At 47.1% G+C, this 23,356-nt stretch overlaps 1 protein-coding gene across 18 annotated transcripts in view; it reads right to left on the bottom strand.

Annotated features, from left to right (window-relative positions):
- Window positions 1–23,356, bottom strand: part of MYT1L (myelin transcription factor 1 like) — a 560,909-nt gene that overhangs the window by 106,626 nt on the left and 430,927 nt on the right. For all 18 annotated transcript variants that reach the window (XM_034952508.4, XM_034952504.4, XM_055108320.3 and 15 more), the window contains 3 exons: window positions 19,530–19,620; window positions 17,758–17,865; window positions 10,558–10,772 (listed from right to left, as the gene is read on the bottom strand). In XM_034952508.4, the coding sequence (XP_034808399.1) occupies window positions 10,558–10,772; window positions 17,758–17,865; window positions 19,530–19,620 (414 nt within the window). The remainder of the gene's footprint in view (window positions 1–10,557; window positions 10,773–17,757; window positions 17,866–19,529; window positions 19,621–23,356) is intronic.

The following is a 23,356-nucleotide window of genomic DNA, read 5'->3' as shown; positions in this document are numbered from 1 at the left end:
GAGGCTGCACCTCGCACCCAGCACAGGCGGTCACCTGGTCCCTCGAAAGACAGACACACGGCTGGCTAGCTTTTAGGAGCCGCAGGGTGTAGGGAAGTGACTGGGAATTCCAGCCCAGTCAAATCCCAGTCGAGGCCCTAAGCGTGAGTGGGGCTCCTCCGCAGCACATGAGGGCTCCTGAGCACTTTGGGTGACCCGACCTGGATCCGCGGTCTCTTATCTGTCAAGAGGTGGGCTGTTCCTTTCAGCCAGAGGGGCTGTGGCAGCCTCCTGGGGCCCTGGGTCCTCTGTGCAGGTGACCAGGTTTCAAGGGGACCTGGAGGCCACCTTCTGGGCCTGTGGGGACCATGTGCTTTGGGAGGTGGATTTCTGGCTGGGCATGCAGACCAGATAGGGTGAGTCCAACATCCTTTTTTTTCTAGAATTCTGATACAGGCCATGGGAGTGAAAGGGGGAAATGCACATAGAGAATAAGCTCAGGATAAATGTTGAAACACCTGAGTGGCCACTTGGTGGTGGCAGACACGCGGGGCACGTGTGCAGCTGCCTCTTTCATAGCCACGGCCTCTCTGTTCCCTGCACTGACCCTCACTGACACGATTCCCACTGCCCAGTAATCCTTTCTGAGCCACCACACTCACTAACAGCCAAACCAGCACCGAGGGGCAAGGGTTATTTGTTAGAGCTGTTTAAATCTCCTTTAGTACATGACAATGTTTCAGTCCAGGATTTATCCGATGGGTCCTTCTTTACTAATTGTTATCCCTGCCAGTTAATGTCACAGGACTTCATTTGTGCATGGCCAGACATTTCTCTTGGAATCCAGCAGAGTGAAGAGTTACTCAGAGGTGGACCTGGTCTCTCCCATGTCCTAAATCCCTCCCGTCAGTGAGCCCCTCCCTTTAGGAAGCACCTTCTTCCCCAAGAGATCCCTGCCTGCTTCCCTGGGACCGTTGTGAGTGTAGCTGGGAGAACTTGGTGATAGGCTAGAGACACTCTAGCCCGGGTTCTCCTGGTGCTTAGGGCTGCCCTAGTCCTAATCGGCAAAGCTCCAAGCTGCCTAATTCTGATGGAAACTATGGTTTTGTCTGTTGCTACAAGGAAAGGGAGACCTCGCAGGTGGTCATGGCTCCTGCGGTGTCTTCTGTGCCATCGGCAGCAGCTCTGAACCTGGAGCCAGGCTTCCCCAGGGACTCCTTCCCACAGAGGAAGAAGAGAACAAAGCCAAGTGAAGCAAAAAGCTTTCTCACATTGCTGATACGGTCATTATGAGCAATGCTAAGAAATTGCCCTGGATTTGGATACAAAGGGAAAAAAGAAGCAGTCCTCATTGACAAGGTTTGGTTTGGGACTGAAGGCTCTCAGGACATGGGGAAGAGGTGTGTTATTGGTGATTCTGTAATGCACAGGCCCCTGCAGAGGAAGACTGAGGACAGTGCCCAGGGCAGGAGTTGGCCAGGCTGTCTTCGTCTCAGCCTCTGCCAAAAGCTACAGAGAATTCCCCAAGCAAGTAACCGCTTTACACCCAGATTCCTGTGCATGAGCCAGAGGCTCAAATCCACACCCACAAAACCCATGAAATACAATAGTAATCTGTTGATATTATGACTGTGTTTTGCTAATCTGAATGAGCAAAGCCACTCAGAGTGGGCCCATGGCTGGTGGGGCACAGCTGTCCCTGAGAAGCGTGTCTGAGTGTCCATCAGTGTGCCCCTCCCTTCTCTCTACTTTGGGATGCCCCTCCTCTAGGGAGCCCAGCAGTGCAGGGCGGGGTGGGCAGTGGCTGCTGGTCTGAGCAAGGCCCACACGAGGGCCTTTGAGAGAGACCACCGTGGGGCTGCAAAGGAGTCAACCAGAGGGAGACAGCAGAGGCTGTAAGGGCACCCCCACGGGCTCTGTGCAGTGCACACCTTGATCCACCCTAAGCAACCGTCACAAACCAGTTTGCAGTTTGTGATACTCTGGATATGAACTAAAGGTTGTGATTTTACATAATTTACAGTTTTGTTAAGAAATAGTAGAATAATTGTAGGAGAAATGAAATAATAATATGGGGTTTTGTTTTTACTAGTGAGGGCTAGCCACTGGTTTAGGGAAAAAAAAACACTGCCCACATAAATTTAAAAAAATAACACTTTTGTTTTGAAATGAGGGAATTTCAATTCCTAAAAAAAATTAAAGGAATAACACAAGTCAATGCAACAAACAACGGCAGCTGACATAGGTCGGCTGGCAACCTTGCACTCAGCGTTGGCGAGGGCGATGCTCAGGAGTGTGGGCGTGGAGGTGTGGCAGGAGCTCCCGCTCACACCCAGAGACTTCTCGTCATGAGCTCCTCTCACAGTGACTCCTGCTACACTGTGCTCACAGCATCCTCCAACGGGATTGCATCTAGACTTCCACCACCCTATAAGATGCTACCACATGCCCGCTTCACAGATGTGGAGACTGAGGCTGCCCAACGTCCACAAAGAGCCTCGACTGCCATCAACGATGTGTTTGTCTGGGAGAGTTCAGTATCTTATCAATTAGAAAATGCTACCCCAGCATCTCTATACACCAATAACATCCAGGCTCACCATCAATCAAGCAGGCAATCCCATTCACAGTAGCCACAAAGAAAAGGAAATACCTAGGAGCACAGCTCACCAAGAAGGTGAACAATGTCCACAAGGAGAGCTACAAAACACTGCTGAAAGAAATCAGAGACAACACAAATAAATGGAAAAATGTCCCATGTTCATGAATTGGAAGAATCAATATTGTTAAAATGGCCGTACTGCCCAAAGCAATCTGCAGATTCAATTCTACTCCTATCAAACTACCAATGTAATTCTTTACAGAGTTAGAAAAACAATGATTCTAAAATTTCTATGAAATCAAAAAAGAGCCCAAATAGCCAAAGCAATCCTAAGCAAAATGAACAAAGCCAGAGGTTACACTCTACCTGACTTCAAAGTACACGATAAGGCTACAGTAACCAAAATAGCTTGGTACTGGTGTAAAAACAGACACACAGACCAATGGAACACAATAGAAAACTCAGAAATAAAGCCACGCACCTACAACCATCTGATCTTTGACAAGGCCAATGAGAACAAGCAGTGGGGAAATGGTACTGGGATAATGGCTGAGCTATTTGTAGAAGAATGAAACTAGACCCATACTTTTGCCATATACAAAAATTAACAAGATGGATTAAAGATGTAAATGTAAGATGTCAAACTATAAAAATCTGAGAAGAAAACCTAGGAAATACCCTTTTCAACACCGGCCTTGACAAATTTTTTTTTGGCTAGGTCTCCAAAAGCAATTGCAACAAAAACAAAAATAGACAAGAGGGACCTAATTAAACAAAAGAGCTTCTGCACAGCAAAAGAAACTATCAACGGAGCAGACAGATAACCTACAGAATAGGAGAAGATATTCACAAACTATGTCAGATGACAAAGGCCTAATATCTGACATCTATAAGGAACAAATACTTCAACAAACAAACCACAAATAACCCCATTAAAAATGGGCAAAGAACATGAACAGACACTTCTCAAAAGAAGACATACAAGTGGCCAACAGCCATGTGATAAAATGCTCAACATCACTAATCACCAGAGAACTGCAAATCAAAACCACAGTGAGACAGCATCTCATACCAGTCTGAATGGCTATTATTAAAAAGCCAAAAACAGCAGATGCTGGAGAGGCTGTGGAGAAAAGAGAACACTTATACATTCTTGGTGGAAATGCAAATTAGTTCAGCTACTGGACAGTAGTTTGAAGTTTTCTCAAAGCACTTAAAACAGAGCTACCATTAGACCCAGCAGTCCTGTTACTGAGATTTACCCAAGTGAAAATAGATCGTTGCACCAGAAAGACACATGCACTCGTATGCTCATCACCACGCTCTTCACAATAGCAGAGGCACAGAATCAACCTAGGCGCCCATCAGTGGTGGATTAGATAAAGAAAATGCGGTACATAGACACTGTGTGATACTATGCAGCCATAAAAAGAATAAAGTCATGTCATTTGCAGTAACATGGATGGTGCTGGAGGCCACAAACCTAAATGAATTAATGCAGGGACAGAAAACTTTGTACCACATGTTCTTATTTGTAAGTGGGAGCTAAACATAGAGCACACAGGGACATAAACATGGGAACAATCGACACTGTGGACACTAGAGAGGGGTGTGGGTTGGAGAAATACCTCTTGGGTACTGTGTTCACTACCTGGGTGCAGTATGCCCGTGTAGTGAACATACACAGGTACCCTCTGTGTCTAAAATAAAAGTTGAAACAAAAAAGAAAAATGCTACCTCTATGTGACAACATTTTACTTGAAAGAATTTTTAACTAAAACGACTCTCTGCATTTCTTCCTCTCATCTTACTTGAGTCATCTTAAATTATCCTGAAGTTATAAAATGTAGATGTGACGATGCATTGACTTTCCAAGATATTTAATTCATAAAATGCTACAACTAGATGACGCCAAGTGGATGGTACCGAATTTTAGTCGGTGACTGAACTGTCAAGAGTCTTTTGATGTGCCTATCAACTCACTGCACTCAAATGGGCAACTAAGACAGTATCTACTTTCACATGCATCCTTTACTGAATATAAAAATGTCATTTAAAAGTTTTAATTAAAACAAAAATAAAAATAAGAGGGCCTACAGTTAAAATTGCTCAGGAAAGGAAGGTCATTGGTCCTAATAATTATCCCTATTTGTAAAATGTCAGCACAGCCCTTCATGCCAGTATCTTTTGGACCACAATCAGCATTGCTCGGCTCAGTGCCCTGACAGCAGGGGGCGCTGCAGAGCAGGGGCTTCAAATTGAGGGTGCTCTGTTTCCCCTCTTCCAGCACAGAGGATGCTTGGTCTGATGAGAGCAGTTTCACAACGACAGAATGCACTTTCTTTTTCTTTTCGCAAACAAAGCTTTTTTTTGTTTGTTTTGAGACGGAGTCTCACTCTGTCACCCAGGCTGGAGTGCAGTGGCATGATCTCAACTCATTGCAATCTCTGCCTCTCAGGCTCACGTGATTCTCTTGCCTCAGCCTCCTAAGTAGCTGGGATTACAGGCGCCCACGACCATGCCCGGCTAATTTTTGTATTTTTAGTAGAGACAGGGTTTCACCATGTTGGCCAGGCTGATCTCGAACTCCTGACTTCAGGTGATCTGCCTGCCTTGGCCTCCCAAAGTCCTGGGATTACAGGCATAAGCCACCACGCCGGCCCAGAGCTATTTTTGATCAAATTTTTTTCAGTCCATCAGCAGACAAGAATGTGTTAACGTTCTCCCAGGCGCCCAGAACATCACTGTATGTTACGAGCAATGCAGCAGCTTTAACTCTAGATGCCAGAGCTGCCTTCAAACAGGAGCAGCCGCTGGATCTTAAACCATCCTAAAAATACCTCTTCAACTATTCCATTTCCTCTACTGCAGGAAAAAAGGAAAAGCACACAGGATTTGTGTGATTAAATACAGCTGTTGACGTAATAATAATAATAAACAAAACAAAAAAATACAAAACCTTCCAGGTAGTACCTTTTCATTCACCTATTCTGCTTGTGAAATTCTTACTAAATGTACATGCCTTGTTCTCCTAGAAATGCCTATTGCCTTATGTATTCACCTTTTCTTGCAGAGAATAGATAAACATGTCTCCACAATATGAATTTCCATGAAAACCAGACAAATGCAATCACAAGATGTCCATCATGGAGATGTCTCCACTAGCTGGGACCCAGTGATCTTTAGACCTAACTTGATTCAGGTCCTAATCTGTGGCACTGAGTCTCATAGTCTTTACACACGTCCAACTAGTGTTTCAAGTAAGTTGAAATACGGACGTCTAATCTTACATGGGAAAGAATGGAGCTTTCTAGCCTGTGGGATGACATCTCCAAGGCACACGGTCTACTTGCTAGAGTTGAGCTGATGTCCAAAGGGTGTCGAGGTCCAGGTTTCAGGCTCTCTTTTCCTCAGTGTCCTTGGCACAGCTACTGCCTGCCTGGCCTGCCCTGGCCCTAGAGGGTGGAGCGAATCTGCAGACCCGGCCTGTGACCTAGCAGGAGCTTGCGGCCCGTGGGAAGACAGGCCGTCTTGGCAGGTGGTACCCGAGAGGTGACACACAGCCATGCTGCAGGGCAGAGTGTGGCACCGAGCTCCATGGACACAGGCAGCTGGAGAGTGGTAGGAAGGGCCGCGGACTGCCTGCAGGAGCAGAAAACTTCACCAGGGAGCGGCCTCTGCTCAGGTAGAGAGGCCATGGGGAAGTCGGGCAGGTGGAGGGAAGAAGGGAGCTCTGCAGGTGGGCGTGGTGGGGCTGGAGACAGAGGGCCAGGGAGGTGCACTCCAGAGGAGTCATGAAGGAGAGAATGAGCTGAGTCTGCAGCTGCCCAGGCAGTCAGGGGAGTTGTCTGTGTGGCCAGGAGGGCAGGGAGCAAAGAAGAGGAAGTGCCAAGATGATAGGAAGGTCTGAGCGCTGGAGAATTTGGAAGCTGGGAATAATCAAAAGGAGAACATGGGCAGAGCCCATTTGGGGGCTGGTAACCTGACAGGATTAGGCCCCCAAGGATGGGGTGTGTTGCCTGGAGACACAGCAAAGGTGGAGATATAATAGGCCAGGGGTTGGCAACTTTTTCTGGAGAGGATTTTGTAGCAAATGTTTCGGCTTTGGGAACTGTGCGATTGTTTTTGTGGCCACTCGGCTCTGCCCTGCACTGTGGGAGCAACCGCAGCCTGCCCGCCAAGCCCTGAGGGCAGCCAGGTGCCAACGGCACCCTATGCATGGCATGGAAACGGAATTTCACACAGCTTTTATAGATCAGAAAATATTATTTGTCAATTGTGCTTTTCTGCAATTCTTTAAAAATGTCAAAGCCATTCTTAGCTCACCATACAAAACAGGGTGGGTGGGCTGTGGCTTGGAGCTCCCGGGAGAGGGCAGGGCCCAGACACCCAAGTGGATGCTCAGTCCTCCTCCCCTCAGCCCCTCTGTCAGCCTGCGTGGATTTCTATTTCCTATAGACAACGTGAAGCCCCTTCCTCAGCAGCCCCCGCAGCTTTCCCTGTTCTTCCTTCTCACGGGTCTCCGTCCTGGCCTCCAGACCACTGGCTGTGCTCACCATCCTGTGTGTTTCCCTACTTTTGCATGATTTCTGCTCAAACTCTACGATCTTATCTAAAGTTTGCCACTTTGGTAAAGCGCACGCTAATCCTGCAGGCAGAGGGACTCCTCACTTCACTGGGCAGCAGTGTGTGTTTCACTATCTTGTGTATCCTGAGGGAAGGCATGATAGACTGACAGGTGGATAGGCAGACACACAGACAGACACATAGACAGACACAGATTGACAGATGGACGGCAAGCACTGGTGTGCTGTGTCTGGAAGGATGCAGCTGGTGAAGTGAAGATTTTGTGAGTGGTTTGATCACAGCTGGTGTGATTTAAGAGATGATTCTCCAAGGCTGTAGGGAAGGTCCTATGTTTTATTTCATTCTGTATCTCCATGGCCCTGACCTTTGGTTGCTAAGATCTGTACTTTTCTCCCTTACGACAGGCCCATTTCTCTGCCTCTTTTTAGGAACAATGACTCAATTCTTTGTGCACCTGAAGCAAGTGTTGGCAAAGATACATTGGAGAGTAACTGCAGACAGCAGTCACTCTGCAGTCAGAATCTCCCACCGGGTGCCCAGGAGTGGGGCCAGATCTCCTTGGATTACACCCCATCAACAACCTACCAGCCAGTCTTGTCCTAGTGGGCACTTTCCAGGAGGCTTTTTTTTTTTTTTTTCTTGAGATGGAGTCTCGCTCTGTTGCCCAGGCTGGAGTGCAGTGGCATGATCTCCACTTACTGCAAGCTCCGCCTCCCGGGTTCATGCCATTCTCCTGCCTCAGCCTCCTGAGCAGCTGGGACTACAGGCACCCACCACCAGGCCTGGCTAATTTTTTGTATTTTTAGTAGAGACGGGGTTTCACCGTGTTAGCCAGGATGGTCTTGATCTCCTGACCTTGTGATCCGCCCACCTCGGCCTCCGAAAGTGCTGGGATTACAGGCGTGAGCCCCCTCGCCCGGCCAGGAGGCTTTTAAAATCTGTCAGATGAGTCTAGTGAAATGGAAGCAGAGTGTCACTAAAAGCCCAGACTTCACGCCCACACAATACATCCGTGTAACACTTGCGCCTCTAAAATTTGTACACAAATAAGTGGAGGGCCGGCTCATTTTCTCACTGCACTGTGGCGAGAGGCTGCATTTCCTTTGCTCTGTTTTCCTGAAGCCCTAACATTCAGCTTTCAGTCTGTCTGCTCAATAGATGCTTGTTTCTAGGGGGTCAGCTGCAAAGCATGGCTCAGCTTTAGTGTCCACAGGAGGGCCTCTGCCGGGCATGCGATGATCAATGCCAGTAAGTAACATGTGATGGCGCCACACACCCATCCCGTCTCGGCTGATCCTCACTGCAGCCTCGCAAGGTCAGCAGAGGACACTCTTGCTTCCTCTCTGCTCCAGAAGAAACCCATGGCACTAGGCTAACTTGTCCAGTAGCATCCGGCTCCTAAGAATGGCACCGAAAATCTGCTCAGTGGATTTGACTTCGGGTGCCCTAAAGGCACCGTGACCTGGAGACGGCTCTGCTGGTCATGACTTCACCCAGAAGCCCCCTTTCCTTCTCAGGCTGGAGTCTGACCTTAACAATGAAGCTGAAGAAAGAAATCAGCCCACACGGAACAAGGACAACAAAAAAACAGGTGCGTAAACACGAACATCTAGTGAAAGAATGGATCAAATCCCGGTAGAACATCAATGAATTGGAAATCATAGAAGCAGCCTTCAATTAGGAGAACTTAATTTCTTTTGATCCTTCACTTGTAGATGAACAAATGAGATGACAAGAAACCTGAAATTATTACAAAACAAACAACAAAACAAACCAACAGAACTATTTCTGTTATACGCTACAGTCACTCCTTTTATCCATTTATGTCTGTTTCTGACCAATATATGATACCTCCAAGAAATACTAAATTTCATTCACTATACAAATAAATTATTATTAAGGCAAGAAATACCATAGCTTAGAAAGATGTGCAGCAATTCCTGTAGAATAATAAAAATGGTTTCTGAAGTCCCCAAGCATTCAGTTTAAATATTGTGTGTGTATGTGTACTGTGATTTTAACTAAGTACCTTTTTCTTTGTTTTTGATACAGAGTCTTGCTCTGTCCACCAGGCTGGAGAGCAGCAGCACAATATGAGCAGCTGGGATTATAGGCATGAGCCACCATGCCTGGCTAATTTTTGTATTTTTAGTAGAAACAGGGTTTTGCCATGTTGGCCAAGCTGGTCTTGAACTCTTGACACCAAGTGATCCACCTGCCTCAGCCTCCCAAAGTGCTGGGATTACAGGCATGAACCACTGCAGCCAGCCCCAAGTATCTTTTTCAAAGAAAAGCTTGATGACCTTTTTTAAAAAACTATTTCCTTCCCCTGTGCTAGAGAGCATCATGATAAGACTTCTAAATCATCAGAACATTTACACCCCAAGTCCCAATTGGTAAAACTTGGCAATTACGTCTATACAGCCTAGAATTTAAAGCAGACACATGGTTAGATAAATAAATAAAATTAAATAAATACAGTCTTCCCCTCTAATGAAAAACTACTTACCACCTAGCTTTGTAGTGAAATGGTAACTAGTTCATACTCTAGGTAGTGGCTCAAATAAGCATTGGTCAAAATAAACTACCCCTTTCCCGTGAAGCCCGTGGCACTGTGTTTGTTGCATGAGCTCTATTTTGTTGGTGCCACAGCTGCCACAAGCCAGCAAGGAACGAAGCTACAGCTCTGCCAGCAGCACCCCAGGCTGGGCCTTGTTTTGCCCCACCGTCCCCAGTCGCAGGGGGACCCCGGTGCCGGTCTTCTGTGAAGAGGCGACAAGGAGGCCACCAGCTCTGGCTACCCGGCAATCACTGGCAAACTTCTCAAGAGTGCCGTCGTGTCGTGCAGGGAGCACCCCAGGGATTCTGATTTTATTGGTCATGAGGGCAGGTTGGGCATGAGAATTAAGAAAAAAATCTCCCCAGATGGTTCTCATGTGCGTGCAAGGCTGAGAACACCAAGGAGATGGGTGCAGAGCTCCTCAAAGCTCCTGGGAGGCCAGGGTTGCCTGCTCCCCCCTGCACTGTCTGTCTCAGAGGCATTTATTTAAAGGAAGCGTATAAGATAAGGGCACTGTCTTCCCAGTACCACAAAAGACAATAAGCCAGTCCATAGCTTCTCCCTCTCCACATTCCACGAGCAGCCGAGTGCGCTGTCTCGGAATTATTGAGGGGAAACCATCTCCTTCCTTCCCCTGAAGTTTTGCTCACCTACAGCTGTGTGGACCTGAGGGGCTTTCAGCTCCTGGGCTGTGCTATGAAAGTCCTGTTCTTTTGGTACCCATCGAGTGACCACCACCGCTCAACTAATTTGTAGGACATTGATATACACAACAACAACATCATCAATGGCAACGTGTCTCTCATGTATAAGAGTGTGCACCTCCTACCATCATCATATCCTTTGGGGGATATATCCCTGGTTTGCACCTTGGGAGCTATGGCTCGCTTGCCATAAGTATGGTTGTCGTAACTGTTGTATTCAAACGAGGTCTTGGAATATTTCTCAAGCTCCTTGGCCAGGTTGGAACGCGGCGTAGTTGTGGGGACATTGTTTCTGTAGCCATACTGAGGAATCTCCAGCTGCTTCACAAAGCACATTGGCCTGGAAGTAAACAAGAAAACAAACAACAGCTTGCTTTCCTGTGGCTTTGTACACGACGAGCTTCACATTAAAACTAGAATATCTTACTTTTTAAAATGTGTTAAACAATCAGAACCTTGCACTAAAACTACAACTTCTTTATTTTCTGAATAAAAGACAAAGTGTGTTTTAATTATATAGCATCAAATAAACTGCCTAACAGTCAACTTTGGCAATAAAAAAGGACAAGAAATAAAATCTTTAAATATGTCCTTTTTTCCTTCTTTCCTGTAAGAGGTCTGGTTGGTGATGACATGAGATATGAGGATGGGGACAATTCCAGTCCTGAAATTTCTTTGCAACGGTTACAAATGGTTGCCGAATTATACACAAAGACGTTGCCTCAATAAAAAATCCCCCTTAAAAAGTTAAGATGAAGTAAAGAAATACTCTTAGGGACATAGACTGAGACAGAACCAGATCAAAATGTACCTAACTGGACAATGAGGTAGGCTAGGTGGTAATGTACCTTGTCAAGTACTAGAATATGCATTCAACGTTTTTATCTAGTAGTCATTTCTTAATGTCTTTGTAATAAAATATTTAAAAGGAAGGACACTGGGTCATTGCTCACTCATAGACACCATGTCGTGTGTGTGTGTGTGTGTGTGTGCGTGTGTGTGTCCACCTCTTCATCGGTCTAGCTCATAAGAGGAGTTTTTAGACTTTATACTCGAAATAACTTTAGACTTGCAGAAAAGTTGTACAGAGGTTTTCTTTACACCCTGACACCAAATTCCAACAATGTGACCATCTTCATAACCATCAGACAAGAGCAAAACCAGGTGACTAACATTAGTATGGAGTTCTTTCCTAAACTAGAGGCTGTATTTGGATCTGACCAGTTTCTCCACAGATGTCCTTTTTCTGACACAGCCATGCAGGGTCCCACAGTGCACTAAGGGTCCTGCGTTCTGTCCTCCCCCTCAACAGCTCCTCAGTCTCACTGGGCTCAAGGCTTCATGGATTGGACACTGAAGAGCTGGTCAGGTTTTGTAGAATCAGATACAGACACATTCTTTTTGTTGTTGTTGTTGTTGAGATGGAGTCTCGGTCTGGTGGTCTGGGCTGGAGTGCAGTGGCATGATCTCAGCTCACTGCCACCCCCACCTCCTGGGTTCAAGCGATTCTCCTGCCTCAGCCTCCCGAGTAGCTGGGACTACAGGCGTGCACCACCACACCTGGCTAATTTTTTTGCATTTTCAGTGGAGACAGGGTTTCACCATGTTGGCCAGGCTGGTCTCAAACTCCTGACCTCAAGTTATCCACCCACCTTGGCCTCCCAGAGTCCTGGGATTATAGGCTTGAGCCACCACGCCTGGCCATAGATGCATTGTTAATCGTAACATCCTACAGTCTCATCTGCCATCTTTGTATTTTTCTCAAGTGATTCTCCTGCCTCAGCCTCCCAGGCAGCTGGGATTACATCACGAACCACCACGCCTGGCTAATTTTTTTTTTTTTTTTTTTGAGACAGAGTCTCGCTCTGTCCCCCAGGCTGGAGTGCAGTGGTGCGATCTCGGCTCACTGCAAGCTCTGCCTCCCGGGTTTACACCATTCTCCTGCCTCAGCCTCTCGAGTAGCTGGGACTACAGGCACCTGCCACTGTGCCCAGCTAATTTTTTTTTGTATTTTTAGTAGAGACGGGGTTTCACCACGTTAGCCAGGATGGTCTCGATCTCCTGACCTCGTGATCCACCCACCGCCTGGCTAAGTTTTGTATTTTTAGTAGAGACAGGGTTTTGCCAAGTTGGCCAGGCTGGTCTTGAACCCTTGGCATCAAGTGATCCTTTTTCAAAAAAATACTTACAGACCTTTTCACATCAGCATCATTTTACACACTATAAAGCTAACAAAATATTGAATTTTAAAAGCAGAGAGTTTCTTGTTGAATTTTTATCATTCTAAATTATATAAAATGTATTCCAAATAAAGACCCAACCAAGCAGGAAAAAACAAAAGGTGGTGAATTCATGTATGAGTGTTAGGTTCATAGTCAGCTTAGGAAGGACAGTCATTTTTTTTTTTTTTAAGACGGAATTTTGCTCTGTTGCCAGGCTGGAGTGCAATGGCATGGTCTCGGCTCAATGCAACCTCCACCTCCAGGGTTCAAGTGATTCTCCTGCCTCAGCCTCCTGAGTAGCTGGGATTACAGTCTCCCGCCACCACGCCCAGCTAATTTTTCTATTTTTAGTGGAGACAGGGTTTCACCATGTTGGCCAGGCTGGTCTCCAACTCCTGACCTCAGGTGATCCACCCGCCTCGGCCTCTCAAAGTGCTAGGATTACAGGCGCCAGCAACCACACCTGGAGGAAGACAGTAATTTTTGAGTAAGATCCTATTTCTTGATTACTAGTATCAGTAAGATCTGCAAATATTGCCTGTACTTCTAGCACAAATGTGAAATTTTAGCAGATGTATGAAATTATGATATCAGCAGGTACAAATGTGTACTGTTTAGGAAGGAAACTCTTTGGCAACAGATGTGCAAACAATATTTTGATTGTTCTCCCTGGGGATGGAAATCTGAGGGGTTTTGATTTGTTCCTTTCCTAACTTATTTTCCACAAGTATTCTTGTGTGTCTGAATAAATATATTTTCTCTTGAGTCCTTGCTCTCTTCCTAAAGGTGATGCACACAGGCACACCAAAATCATCTATACTTGCCTTACAGGTAACAGGTTTAAAACTATTGTCTTGCTTTTTTATGATTATTTTCATGATTATGTTTTGCTTTTTTATGATTCACTGAAAAAATATTTAGAAGACACAAAAGCTATTTTTTAAAAAATCGCCTACAGATCTTCTAGAGACAAAAACTTTTAAGGTTTTGGTGTATTTTTTATGATTAACTTAATGCATTTTATATTTACTTCAAATAGTTAGAATCTTACACTTTTACATATTTTATGCTTCCATTTTACATGAGATTTAATTTCCCTTTTTGTTTCTCAGGCTTTGAAAACAGTTCTTAATAGCAGAATGATATTGAAATCAATGAATATTATACTATTTAACTATTTTCCAACTTTTTGATTTTGTTGCTGTTATAAATTCTGACTTAATAGGCATCCATGTAGATAATCTCTTTTTACTCTGATTATTTCATAAATATATATTGGTTTTGGTGCAGTTACAAAGTTTTGATAACTGAATTTTTTAAGAAAAGAAAGTCATATTTTAGACTGATAGCCATATCTATACTTTTATAACAGTATTGGATATATATCCAATTATATATATGTAAATTGGATATTGGTTAAATATCCAATTTATTTGCCAAATCACCAATACATTTATTGAGATTTCATTAATTTAGCCGATTTACTTCTTGTCAAATCAATAAAATCATGTAATAATTGACTGTCTATTGTTCTTGAGACATTTTCCCAGATAATATGATGGTACATAAATGAATAAACCTGTAGGCCTTGCTTTAAAAGATGCTGGGGCAGGCTGGGCATGGTGGCTCATGCCTGTAATCCCAACACTTTGAGAGGCTGAGCCAGGAGGATCACTTGAGCCCAGGAGTTTGAGACCCACCAGAGCAATATAGGGAGACCCTGTCTCTCCAAAATAATAATACTACTAATAAATAAATAAATAAAAAATAAAAAAAATATTAGCCAGGCATGGTGGTGCATGCCCATTGTCCCAGCTACTCAGGTGGTTGAGGCGGGAGGATTTCTTGAGCCCAGGACATCAAGGCTACAGTGAGCCATAATTGTGCCACTGTACTCCAGCCTGGGTGACAGAGTGAGACCCTGTCTCTAAAAATTTTTTTTTAAATTAAAAAAAAAACACAAAAGACCATGGGTGATGTGATCATATTTCAAGGGTCCAAATGCTATGAGAATTCTGGAGAAGAGAGAACACTCCAGGCTATGGAATTCAGTTACGTTTGAATGGAGAAAGGGATGTTTGAAGTAAGTTTTACAGAATGGGTTGATTTTTAAGGTTAAGATCTGTGCGGGGAGTGGGAGGGGGCGGTGTGGTAAGAAAACATTCCAGGAAAAGAAACTCAGCGTCCAAAGGTGAGGAGGCAAAAAAGCCAGGAGAACCCTCAGGGAATAGCAAGAGACTGGCAGGCAGCCTGGGACCAGATCAGCCCAAGGGCAATCTGTTTATTCCCCTGGCGGGGAAGGCCAAAGGCTGGGAGAAGCATAATCCCCAAGCCTTAAAAAGATCAGGACCAGATCAGAGGGAGATAGGAGGGGAGGAGAGGCTTCAGCTAGAGGGCCATACGCCACACCCTGACAGAGGCTGCAAGTCTGGGACTGGGAAGGAGGCTATAGACTTGGCCAGGATTGGAAGCACCTACTTAAGTCTCAGGCTCTTGTTCATTGAACGATTTATTTAAAGACTTTTTAGAATCGTAACTAGTTAAATGACCGTAGGTTTAACTTCATTCTCTTTTCTTCCTTCCTGTCTCTTCCTTTTCCACTGAAAGAGCACCCCTACATGGAGACCCTGTGGGGAATACAGACGTGCTGGGACAGGGACTTGTCCTCCAGGTGTCACACCCGGCATGCCAGGTAAGCCCCATGGAGGCGGAAAGCCCACAGGAGCCTCACGCAGGGCCAGTGCAGGGCCCAGCACCCAGCGCCTCCCTGAACAACCAGGAATGGCTGTGGTTGGTCAGTGTGCATTGCTGGGCTGGCCCGAGACCTCGCACTGCAGTGAGACTAGGGTCTCTTTCTTCTTGTTAAAAGCCCTGTCCTGGCCTGGTTCCCATTCGAGCCAGAGGCACAGAGGAGAACGGCTGCAACTGCACAGTAGTTACTCCCAGCCTCTGCTCGGTTGGCATTTGGTGGGGTTTTCTTTGCACCAATCCAGAGACAGGGATGCTGCATATGAAGCCACAGGAGCAGCACAGAAGGCTTCAGGCTGGAACATCGGAGTGGAGGCTGTGTTTGAACAAAGTGGTATTCACAATTACATGCATGCCTGGTCTCCAGCTGCCATGAGCTTCTCCCTGAAATCCCCACTCTGTGCTGGCCCCCGAGAGCAGGGCAGCCTGTAGGTGGGCAGTCGTAGGTGGGCAGTGCAGCCCCCGGGAGCAGGGCAGCCTGTAGGTGGGCAGTCGTAGGTGGGCAGTGCAGCCCCCGGGAGCAGGGCAGCCCGAAGGTGGGCAGTCGTAGGTGGGCAGTGCAGCCCCTGGGAGCAGGGCAGCCTGAAGGTGGGCAGTGCAGTCACCTGGTGACTCCAAGAAAGGCCAGATACTAGAGTTCTTCCAGCTTCTTGGGGGTCTAGCCAAAGTAGGCTGAAGAAAATTCATAAAAGCCCTCAGCAACAAATTTCTCCCTACCAACTTTCAAATTCTCCTTTGACCAATAACGATTCCTTGTTGGATTACGCAGCCCCGCGGGTTGGTCTGTTTTACTGGGTGGGGGTGGTTTTCATGTTGCCAATAATTAGCTGTGGGCTGATGGGGAGAGGGAGGGTGGCCTATGACTTGTTCAGTGTTTGGTCTTGCCATATGGAAGGTGGGTGCATTTCCCTGAAAGGGTGGCTCCCTGAGATGGGTGCTCTGGGGGCACTTCAGGCCAGGACCCCAAATGCAGAAAACTCTAGATGTAGCTGTGCCACAATTTATTGAGGAGTTATCTCTTGATAGTAGGGTCATAGATGGCTTTGTTTTCTTATTTTTGCTTAAATAAATATTTATAATTTTCTGTAAAGATTTTAACTTTTCTATTTAGGGAGGAAGGGAGTTTACTACGTTAGAAGCTTCTTGGGAGGTTATGAAATAATACTCAAGAACAAAAAGGATATTCATATTGTTTGCCCAGTGATTTGCTCCAAGAGATTTATCCTAAATAAATAATTTACTTTTTTATTTTTTTGAGACAGGTTCTTGCTCTGTCATCTAGGCTAGAGTGCGTTGGTGCAATCACAGCTCACTGCAGCCTTGACCTCCTGGGCTCAAATCAATCCTCCCACCTCAGCCTTCTGAGTAGCCAAAGAAATAACAGAAGCAAAGTGCTGTATATATGAAAGAAATGTGTATTATTGCCCTCTCTTTAATAGTAAAAGCAGGAAACAGCCTGAATGCCTCAAAGCTAGAACGTAGTTTTGGCACTGGGGGGTACATCTGAACAGTAGAATATACGTAGCTGTGAAGATGACAATTAAGATGATTACATAGAGACAAGGACGCGTGTTTCTGCTGTGATGTTGTGTGAAAAGGCAGGATATGTGACAATTGTCATAGTTTTCATGTAGATGAGGATTTGAAACAACACGTAAGAATGAAAGCTGTATAGAAGGGCTGAGTGAATGGGGAACTTATCCTCCCAAAACTTCAATAAAACAGTGGTTTCAGCCAGATGATCTGTGACATTGTAACACTGATTGACCCACTGTAACATTCGGGTCAGTCATTTAACCTCCGCACTCTGGATTTTCTCACTTGCCAAACGGAGGTGACAACACCTACTCCCACCTACACCTCAGGGCATTGGGCGTAACAGGAGGGAGCTCTGCCGGTTTTGCACGCGAGAGCTTCCACACGTGTGCACAGGGTGGTTATACCCCTGGCATCGTCAGAAACATCAGCACCAGCCTTAGTTGGTGTGAGGCCCTATCCTGCAAAATATGAGAAAATTACCTTGGACATCTCAGTAATTTTCAAAGCTTCCCTTTCATCTAGCACTCAGACTCATGAAATACCAGGTCCAGAAACAAAACCAGAAATGATTTCCTCCAATTCTCTCATGTAAATTGTCACAGTGAGTCCGCAGACACCAGGGGAAGAATGACACCCTTGCCCTCACACAGCCTGGCCTGGAGTGAGGGGTCCTGGCCCCGGCTTCCAGCACAGCCCCGCCCTCCAGTCCCTGGCCCTGCTGCTGTAGGGACATGCCCTGAGCGGGCGTCCCCAGCACTCCGAGGTGTGAGGCAGACTGTGGATAGAGCTCACGGATGGCGCACTCCTGCTGGATACCTGAGCACGCGGTCCGAGGCCTGGCTGGACTTGGACACGTCGCAGCTCTGGTGCTTTTCCTGTGCCTTGGCCAGTTTCTCTGCTGCAGCGATCGGGCATCCGGAGAGGCTGCAATCACAGAAAGCGGGTTGAATGGTCCCGCCTCAAACACCTTCACAGCACACTAATCCTCCCTTAGCACCAAGACCCTGACGCAGGTGGAGCTGGTGGGGGAGGGGTAGTTTCCCAAACCTGGCACAGGCAATCCCGATGGGTGGACTGGGAGAGGGGGAGGTAGTCATGTTTCCAGGTGCACGCTTTCTGCTGGTCTCCAGCAGGGAATGCTGGCGGCAGTGCTGTGTGTGAGGTGTATTCAATCCTTCCCAATGAGAGCATCCCAGCTCCCATGCATTCGGGAGGACATAGCTGGTGAAAACTGTAGACAGATTCCATTTCTGGAGATGAAGAATTAACAGCTTGAGTAGGATGAGTTTTGAAGCCCAAGAATGGCAATGAATTGACTGTTACCAGAAGATGGAGCTCCAAGCTGATTTCCTAAATGCTATTGACTGTGGCCTCTGGGGGGCCTGTCTGACTTTAGCCCTTTGGTGTTCTCCACAAGCAGGGAAATGAAAGTGGAGAGGAAAGCAGAATGATTTCTAGGACTGCAATAAAATGTTTTGTGGAGCCAAATAGTTCAGGCTTAGTCTAGATGGAGGAGACAGCAGCTGGGCTCTTTTGTGTGCAAGCTCACTTTATGTGAAATCACCGTGTCTGCTCTGTGGGTGTCTACATGCGTATCTGCTCATATGCACAGACGCTCACCCCATATATGTGTCATATCCCAAAAATACGCCTGTGCTGAGGTTTGACGGAGGCCCTGATGCTGCGGATGCTGCATCGAACAGCACACAACACGCACCTCTCCAACCTATCGATCATTTCCTGCTTCTGCAGATTAAACACCTGAATGTCTCTGGAGGGCACAGTGGTCATTTGTTTCATTATCACAAAGGACCAGGTTTGCCAGTCAGACAAGCAAAAATTAGAGTGAAGCTTGTAACAGTTTCCTTCTTTTAGATACAATTTTATGTGAACTAATAAAACCATAGACTGTAAGACAAACTTTAAAAGAATCACTTTTTGGCCTCTGGGAAAAAAAAAGTTACCAGATAAGAACGGAATATTATGGGCAGCTGAGTAGTTCTTATCAAGTCTGCACAGGACAGGAAAAGAGAACTCAGATCTTTCACAAACAAAAGAGTGGTTCTGAGTCCATTGGTTAGCGGGAGTCCAGAGTCTATTTCCCCGGCACCCCAGCCTCCCACAGACTGCCCCTCAACCTGCTAAACATCTGCAGGTTTTCTGAAGACGTCCATACTTGTGACCTGGGGTTTCCACAGAATTCCAAGGGCAGCCAAGCCAAGCTACACACTGTACAGGCGTGCTGCATTCCAGGCCACGTCCTGTCCAATGAACACTAGGACAGCCCTGTCTTCACCTCGGAGGACAGCAAAGGCTTGGTCTCCTTCCTTCCAGCCATTGTAAATGGTCACGGTTTCCACTCCTGATACTATACCCTGCTATGATAAGGTGGGTGGGGCAACTAAAACCATCCAGTTTGCACCACAAGGGCGTGGAGTGCTTTCTCTCCCGTGCATTATATGGAGGTGCCCGCACTTGGGGAGCACTGTGGGGAGCACCATACGGAGCGTGGTAGGCCCCCCAGGAAGGAGGAGGCATGGAGAGCAGCCGGTGCTCCCTCCCACACCAGTGACGCACGCGTGGCTTACCTTCGGTGGGAGTTCCTGTTGCTGTTGACATGCCCGCGCCCCGTGCAGCCCGGAGTGGGGCACTTGAGGACACTTTCATGCATGGCAAGGACTTGACAGGGAGAGGCAAAGAGAACAGCCAGCGTTAAAACAGAGGCACGGTTAGGACACATGAAAATGCAGTCATTTAACAAAGGCCAGGTCGCTCATGATAGACAGTCCTACAAACGTTTGTGATGGGCATGGCCAGGAAAACACACATGGGAGGAGAAAGAAGGTTGACTGGACCCTACGGACCCTACACGAAAGGCCAGAGAAAGAAGGTTGACTGGACCCTATGCTAAGGGCCTCACACAGCAGAGGCGCTGGAGCCAGGAGCTGGGGAGTTCATAGAACACAGAACCGACTCTTTCCTGATGGGCTAGGGGAGTGAGGGCCTCACAGACATTACCCATGCATAAGCATGGAGTATTGATTAGCCATAGAACAACACAGAGGCTGGGGATTTTAAAAACATGCCTGTGCTTTGGAAACACACAGCATTATGAACGCGTGGTGGGTAGATGAATACAGAACCACAAACCTTAATTTTAAATAAAATGAATTAAATAATCACTCTTCCTTTAGGAATCAAGTGCTTTATTATTCTTTAAATAGGATGAGCTAGAATAGTAAGCGTTCTGCGTTTTTACCCTGTGAAATTAACAAGCGGGAGAGGCCGCATGGACACCTTTTGTGGTGCAAGGATGCTACTGGCTGGTCGGCAGGGGAGAGCTGCTTGAATTTTCCCAGCAGTGGTGTTGGACCTGACTTATTTGTGTCTTCCTTCTTTTCTGGTCCTTCATGAACGCTCTACTACTCTGGGTTCTGGGGGAAGGTTAGCAGGGACGAAGGGACCCCCACACGGACCCTGTCTGCATCATGCTCTGCTCCTCTGAGCCCGCTGTCTCCAAACTCCAGGGGAATGGGGTGGTGGCTTTCCCTGACAGCAAGGTTTACCTGAGGCCAGGTGAACATGGAAGGTCTATTCAAAACAGATCTGCCTACCCTAGTTATGTAATTGTATTTTTGACACTTTTCCTCCTTCTCTAGAACAACCTCTCTCTTTCCCCTGCAGTCTGCTGGGCACTGAATCCCACATCCACATGGTGTTGCTGTTATCTGAGTCCACACCCTGTCTTCTTACTGCTGGGCAGTCCCTTCAGCAGAGTTTGCTTTGGTGTTAGCTTTATCGCTCCCACAGTTCCTGGCTTGTCCTGGATGTGGTAGGTCCTAGTAAGTGCTGTCAGAAAAATGAATGATCAAAGTGAGTCCACCTTTGGCTCATCTTGTGCTGGCACCTGGCTGGAGGGGGTCACAGGAGGGTTCCTTTCTGAGAGGATCCAAGCACAGTTCCCTGCCCCCTTCCTCCCTGTCCCAGAGGAAGAAGTGCTGCTCCTCCCTACAGGGAGGCCTCTCCAGGAAGCATGTGCGTGGTCCTCCTTCCTGCAGGACGTCGATCTACCTACTTCGTTCATTCTTTCTTCTTTACCATTTGTCCACCACCGTGTGACAACAGCACACGAATGCTTCTCTTCACACGGCTCCCCTCTGACATGTACCTGCACCTTTCCTTTCCTTTTATGGTAAACTTTTCACATGCAGTCTTCCCTGGGGATGGCGCACGGGGGTCACTCTGACCTGAGGTCCAGATGGCAAGTGCACCTTACGCCTCTCTCCTGCTGCGTGGGGATGCACACTCCCAGCCTTGCCCCTGAATCCTCCTGAGGTGGAGTGTGCTTGCTATCCTTGGTCTACACTCTGCTGCTACTTCATCCATCTCAATCACATTTCTCAAACTTCTGCAGCATGTGCAGCTCCTATCCCTCTCTCCTCTTCTCACATCTGTCTCTCGGCGTCAACAAGAGGCTTTTACTCAAGAAACCCTGCCGGGCATGGTGGCTCACACCTGTAATTCCAGCACTTTGGGAGGCTGAGGCGGGCAGATCACAAGGTCAGGAGTTCGAGACCAGCCTCACCAATATGGTGAAACCCCGTCTCTACTAAAAATACAAAAATTAGCCAGCCGTGGTGGCATGCGCCTGTAATCCCAGCTACTCAGGAGGCTGAAGCAGGAGCATCACTTGATCCCACGGGGCGGAGGTTGCAGTGAGCCAAGATTACGCCATTGCACTCTAGCCTGGGCGACAGAGCGAGACTCTGTCTAAAAAAAAACAAAAACAAAAACAAAAACAAAAAAACCCTGTGACCCCTGCAGTTCTTCCTCTCAGACACACGGGGCTTTATCAGAAACACCTTCCTCTCCTGGTTTTCTGTTTCTCTGATTTTCCTCCACCTGCTCCTGTTTCTGTGCGTCATCTTACCATACATTCATGGCCAAACTTCCCATGTATGGACCCTCCTTCATTCCTGCTTTATGCCTCCTCCCTAAGCAATTCCACCATCAGTTTCCACGAATGCTGCTCCAAGGACGGTATCCAGGTAGCCACCTCTGCACCTGACCTCCCCAGGCCTCCAGAGCCACCTTCCCAAACCCTGCGGAATATCATGCAGCTCCTCCAACTCAAGTGGGAAGAATACAAGTCCCGGTTCTCCACCAAATGTGGCCCTGCTGCTCAGCTTTCTGTACGGATTATCGGCCCTGGCGTCCTTAAGTTCACCGAGGCTATAATCCCTGGCAGCCTCTTGGTCTCCCCTCTTCTCTTACTCCTCACATGTGCTGCCCTCCACAGCCTGCCCGCCTATCTCTGGATGTTTCGTGAATCTGCCCCAGCTTTTCCATTCCCACAACCACTGTCTTTTCCATGCCCTGATCTCTTGTGTGGATTTTTACAACAGCCTTTAGAAAATGCTGTGGGTTCCTCGCCTCTCACACAGGACAGCTGGAGCATCACCTCACGGCGGCCTTGGGGGCCCTGGGAGCGGTTCTCCATCCCGCCTAGACCATGCTGTGGAGTCCCCACCGTGCAGAGCCCCGGCCTCGTGCAGAGCCCCAGCCTCATGCCCATGTCCTTCTCTCAGCCGGGCTGGGAGCTCTCTGAGGGCCAGTACAGTGTCTCGGGCAATGGCGTGTCCTCAGTGGTCCTGACACAGTGTGCTGCTGGTTTCTTTATGGAATTTAGTTGGACAGAAATGATGATTAGGGGAAACTAGCCCAGAAAAAAAAAATTAAAAGCCTTCTATGGATGGAATTCTCTAATTGTTTTAGTAAATACTTGTGGTGTTATAAAGAATCGCACAGGAGCAAAGGCTGAGAAGCCTCCTCTGTATTGTCTGGCATGCACCTGTGCCGCACATGTGAGAGCTGACTCTCCTTGCCTCCGAGAGCGATCTGGCCCTGAGAGGCACCTGCAGCCGGCGCGAAGGGCACCTTGCCAGTCCCACTCCACAGTCCCACTTCATTTAGACCTGTCCTGTGAAAACAGGGAGTCAGAAGAATTTCCCATCCATAAAAAGGAGCTGATAATCTACCTTGAAGGTGAAAATGTAGGTCTTATAAAACACATAAAGAAACTCTTTCTTCTTAAAACACTAGAGCTTGGTCCTCCTGCCTCACTTTGCAGATGAGGAAGATGAAGTACAGAGAGCTGCAAGGTGCTGGGTGTCACATCGTGTGTTCAGACAGAAACTGGAACACCAAACCCAGGTTTCAGAGGAGACAGACAGGCTCAGAGGTCAGACGGATACGGATTTACATCTTAGCCCGGAGCTTACTTGAGTAAGTTAGTACCTGCTCAGATTTGTTTAAGAAGATATGGCATATCCTCAATTTGCCAGGCATTGGCTAACCTCTGGAAAGAATGGGTGGCAGAGTCTCTGACTCTCATCTTCCTCATCCGAATGAAAGG

The sequence above is a fragment of the Pan paniscus genome, chromosome 12, assembly GCF_029289425.2.
Source record: "Pan paniscus chromosome 12, NHGRI_mPanPan1-v2.0_pri, whole genome shotgun sequence".
NCBI lineage: Eukaryota > Metazoa > Chordata > Mammalia > Primates > Hominidae > Pan > Pan paniscus.
Note: the sequence above shows the minus strand (reverse complement) of the source record. Positions and strands in the feature narration are given on the sequence as shown.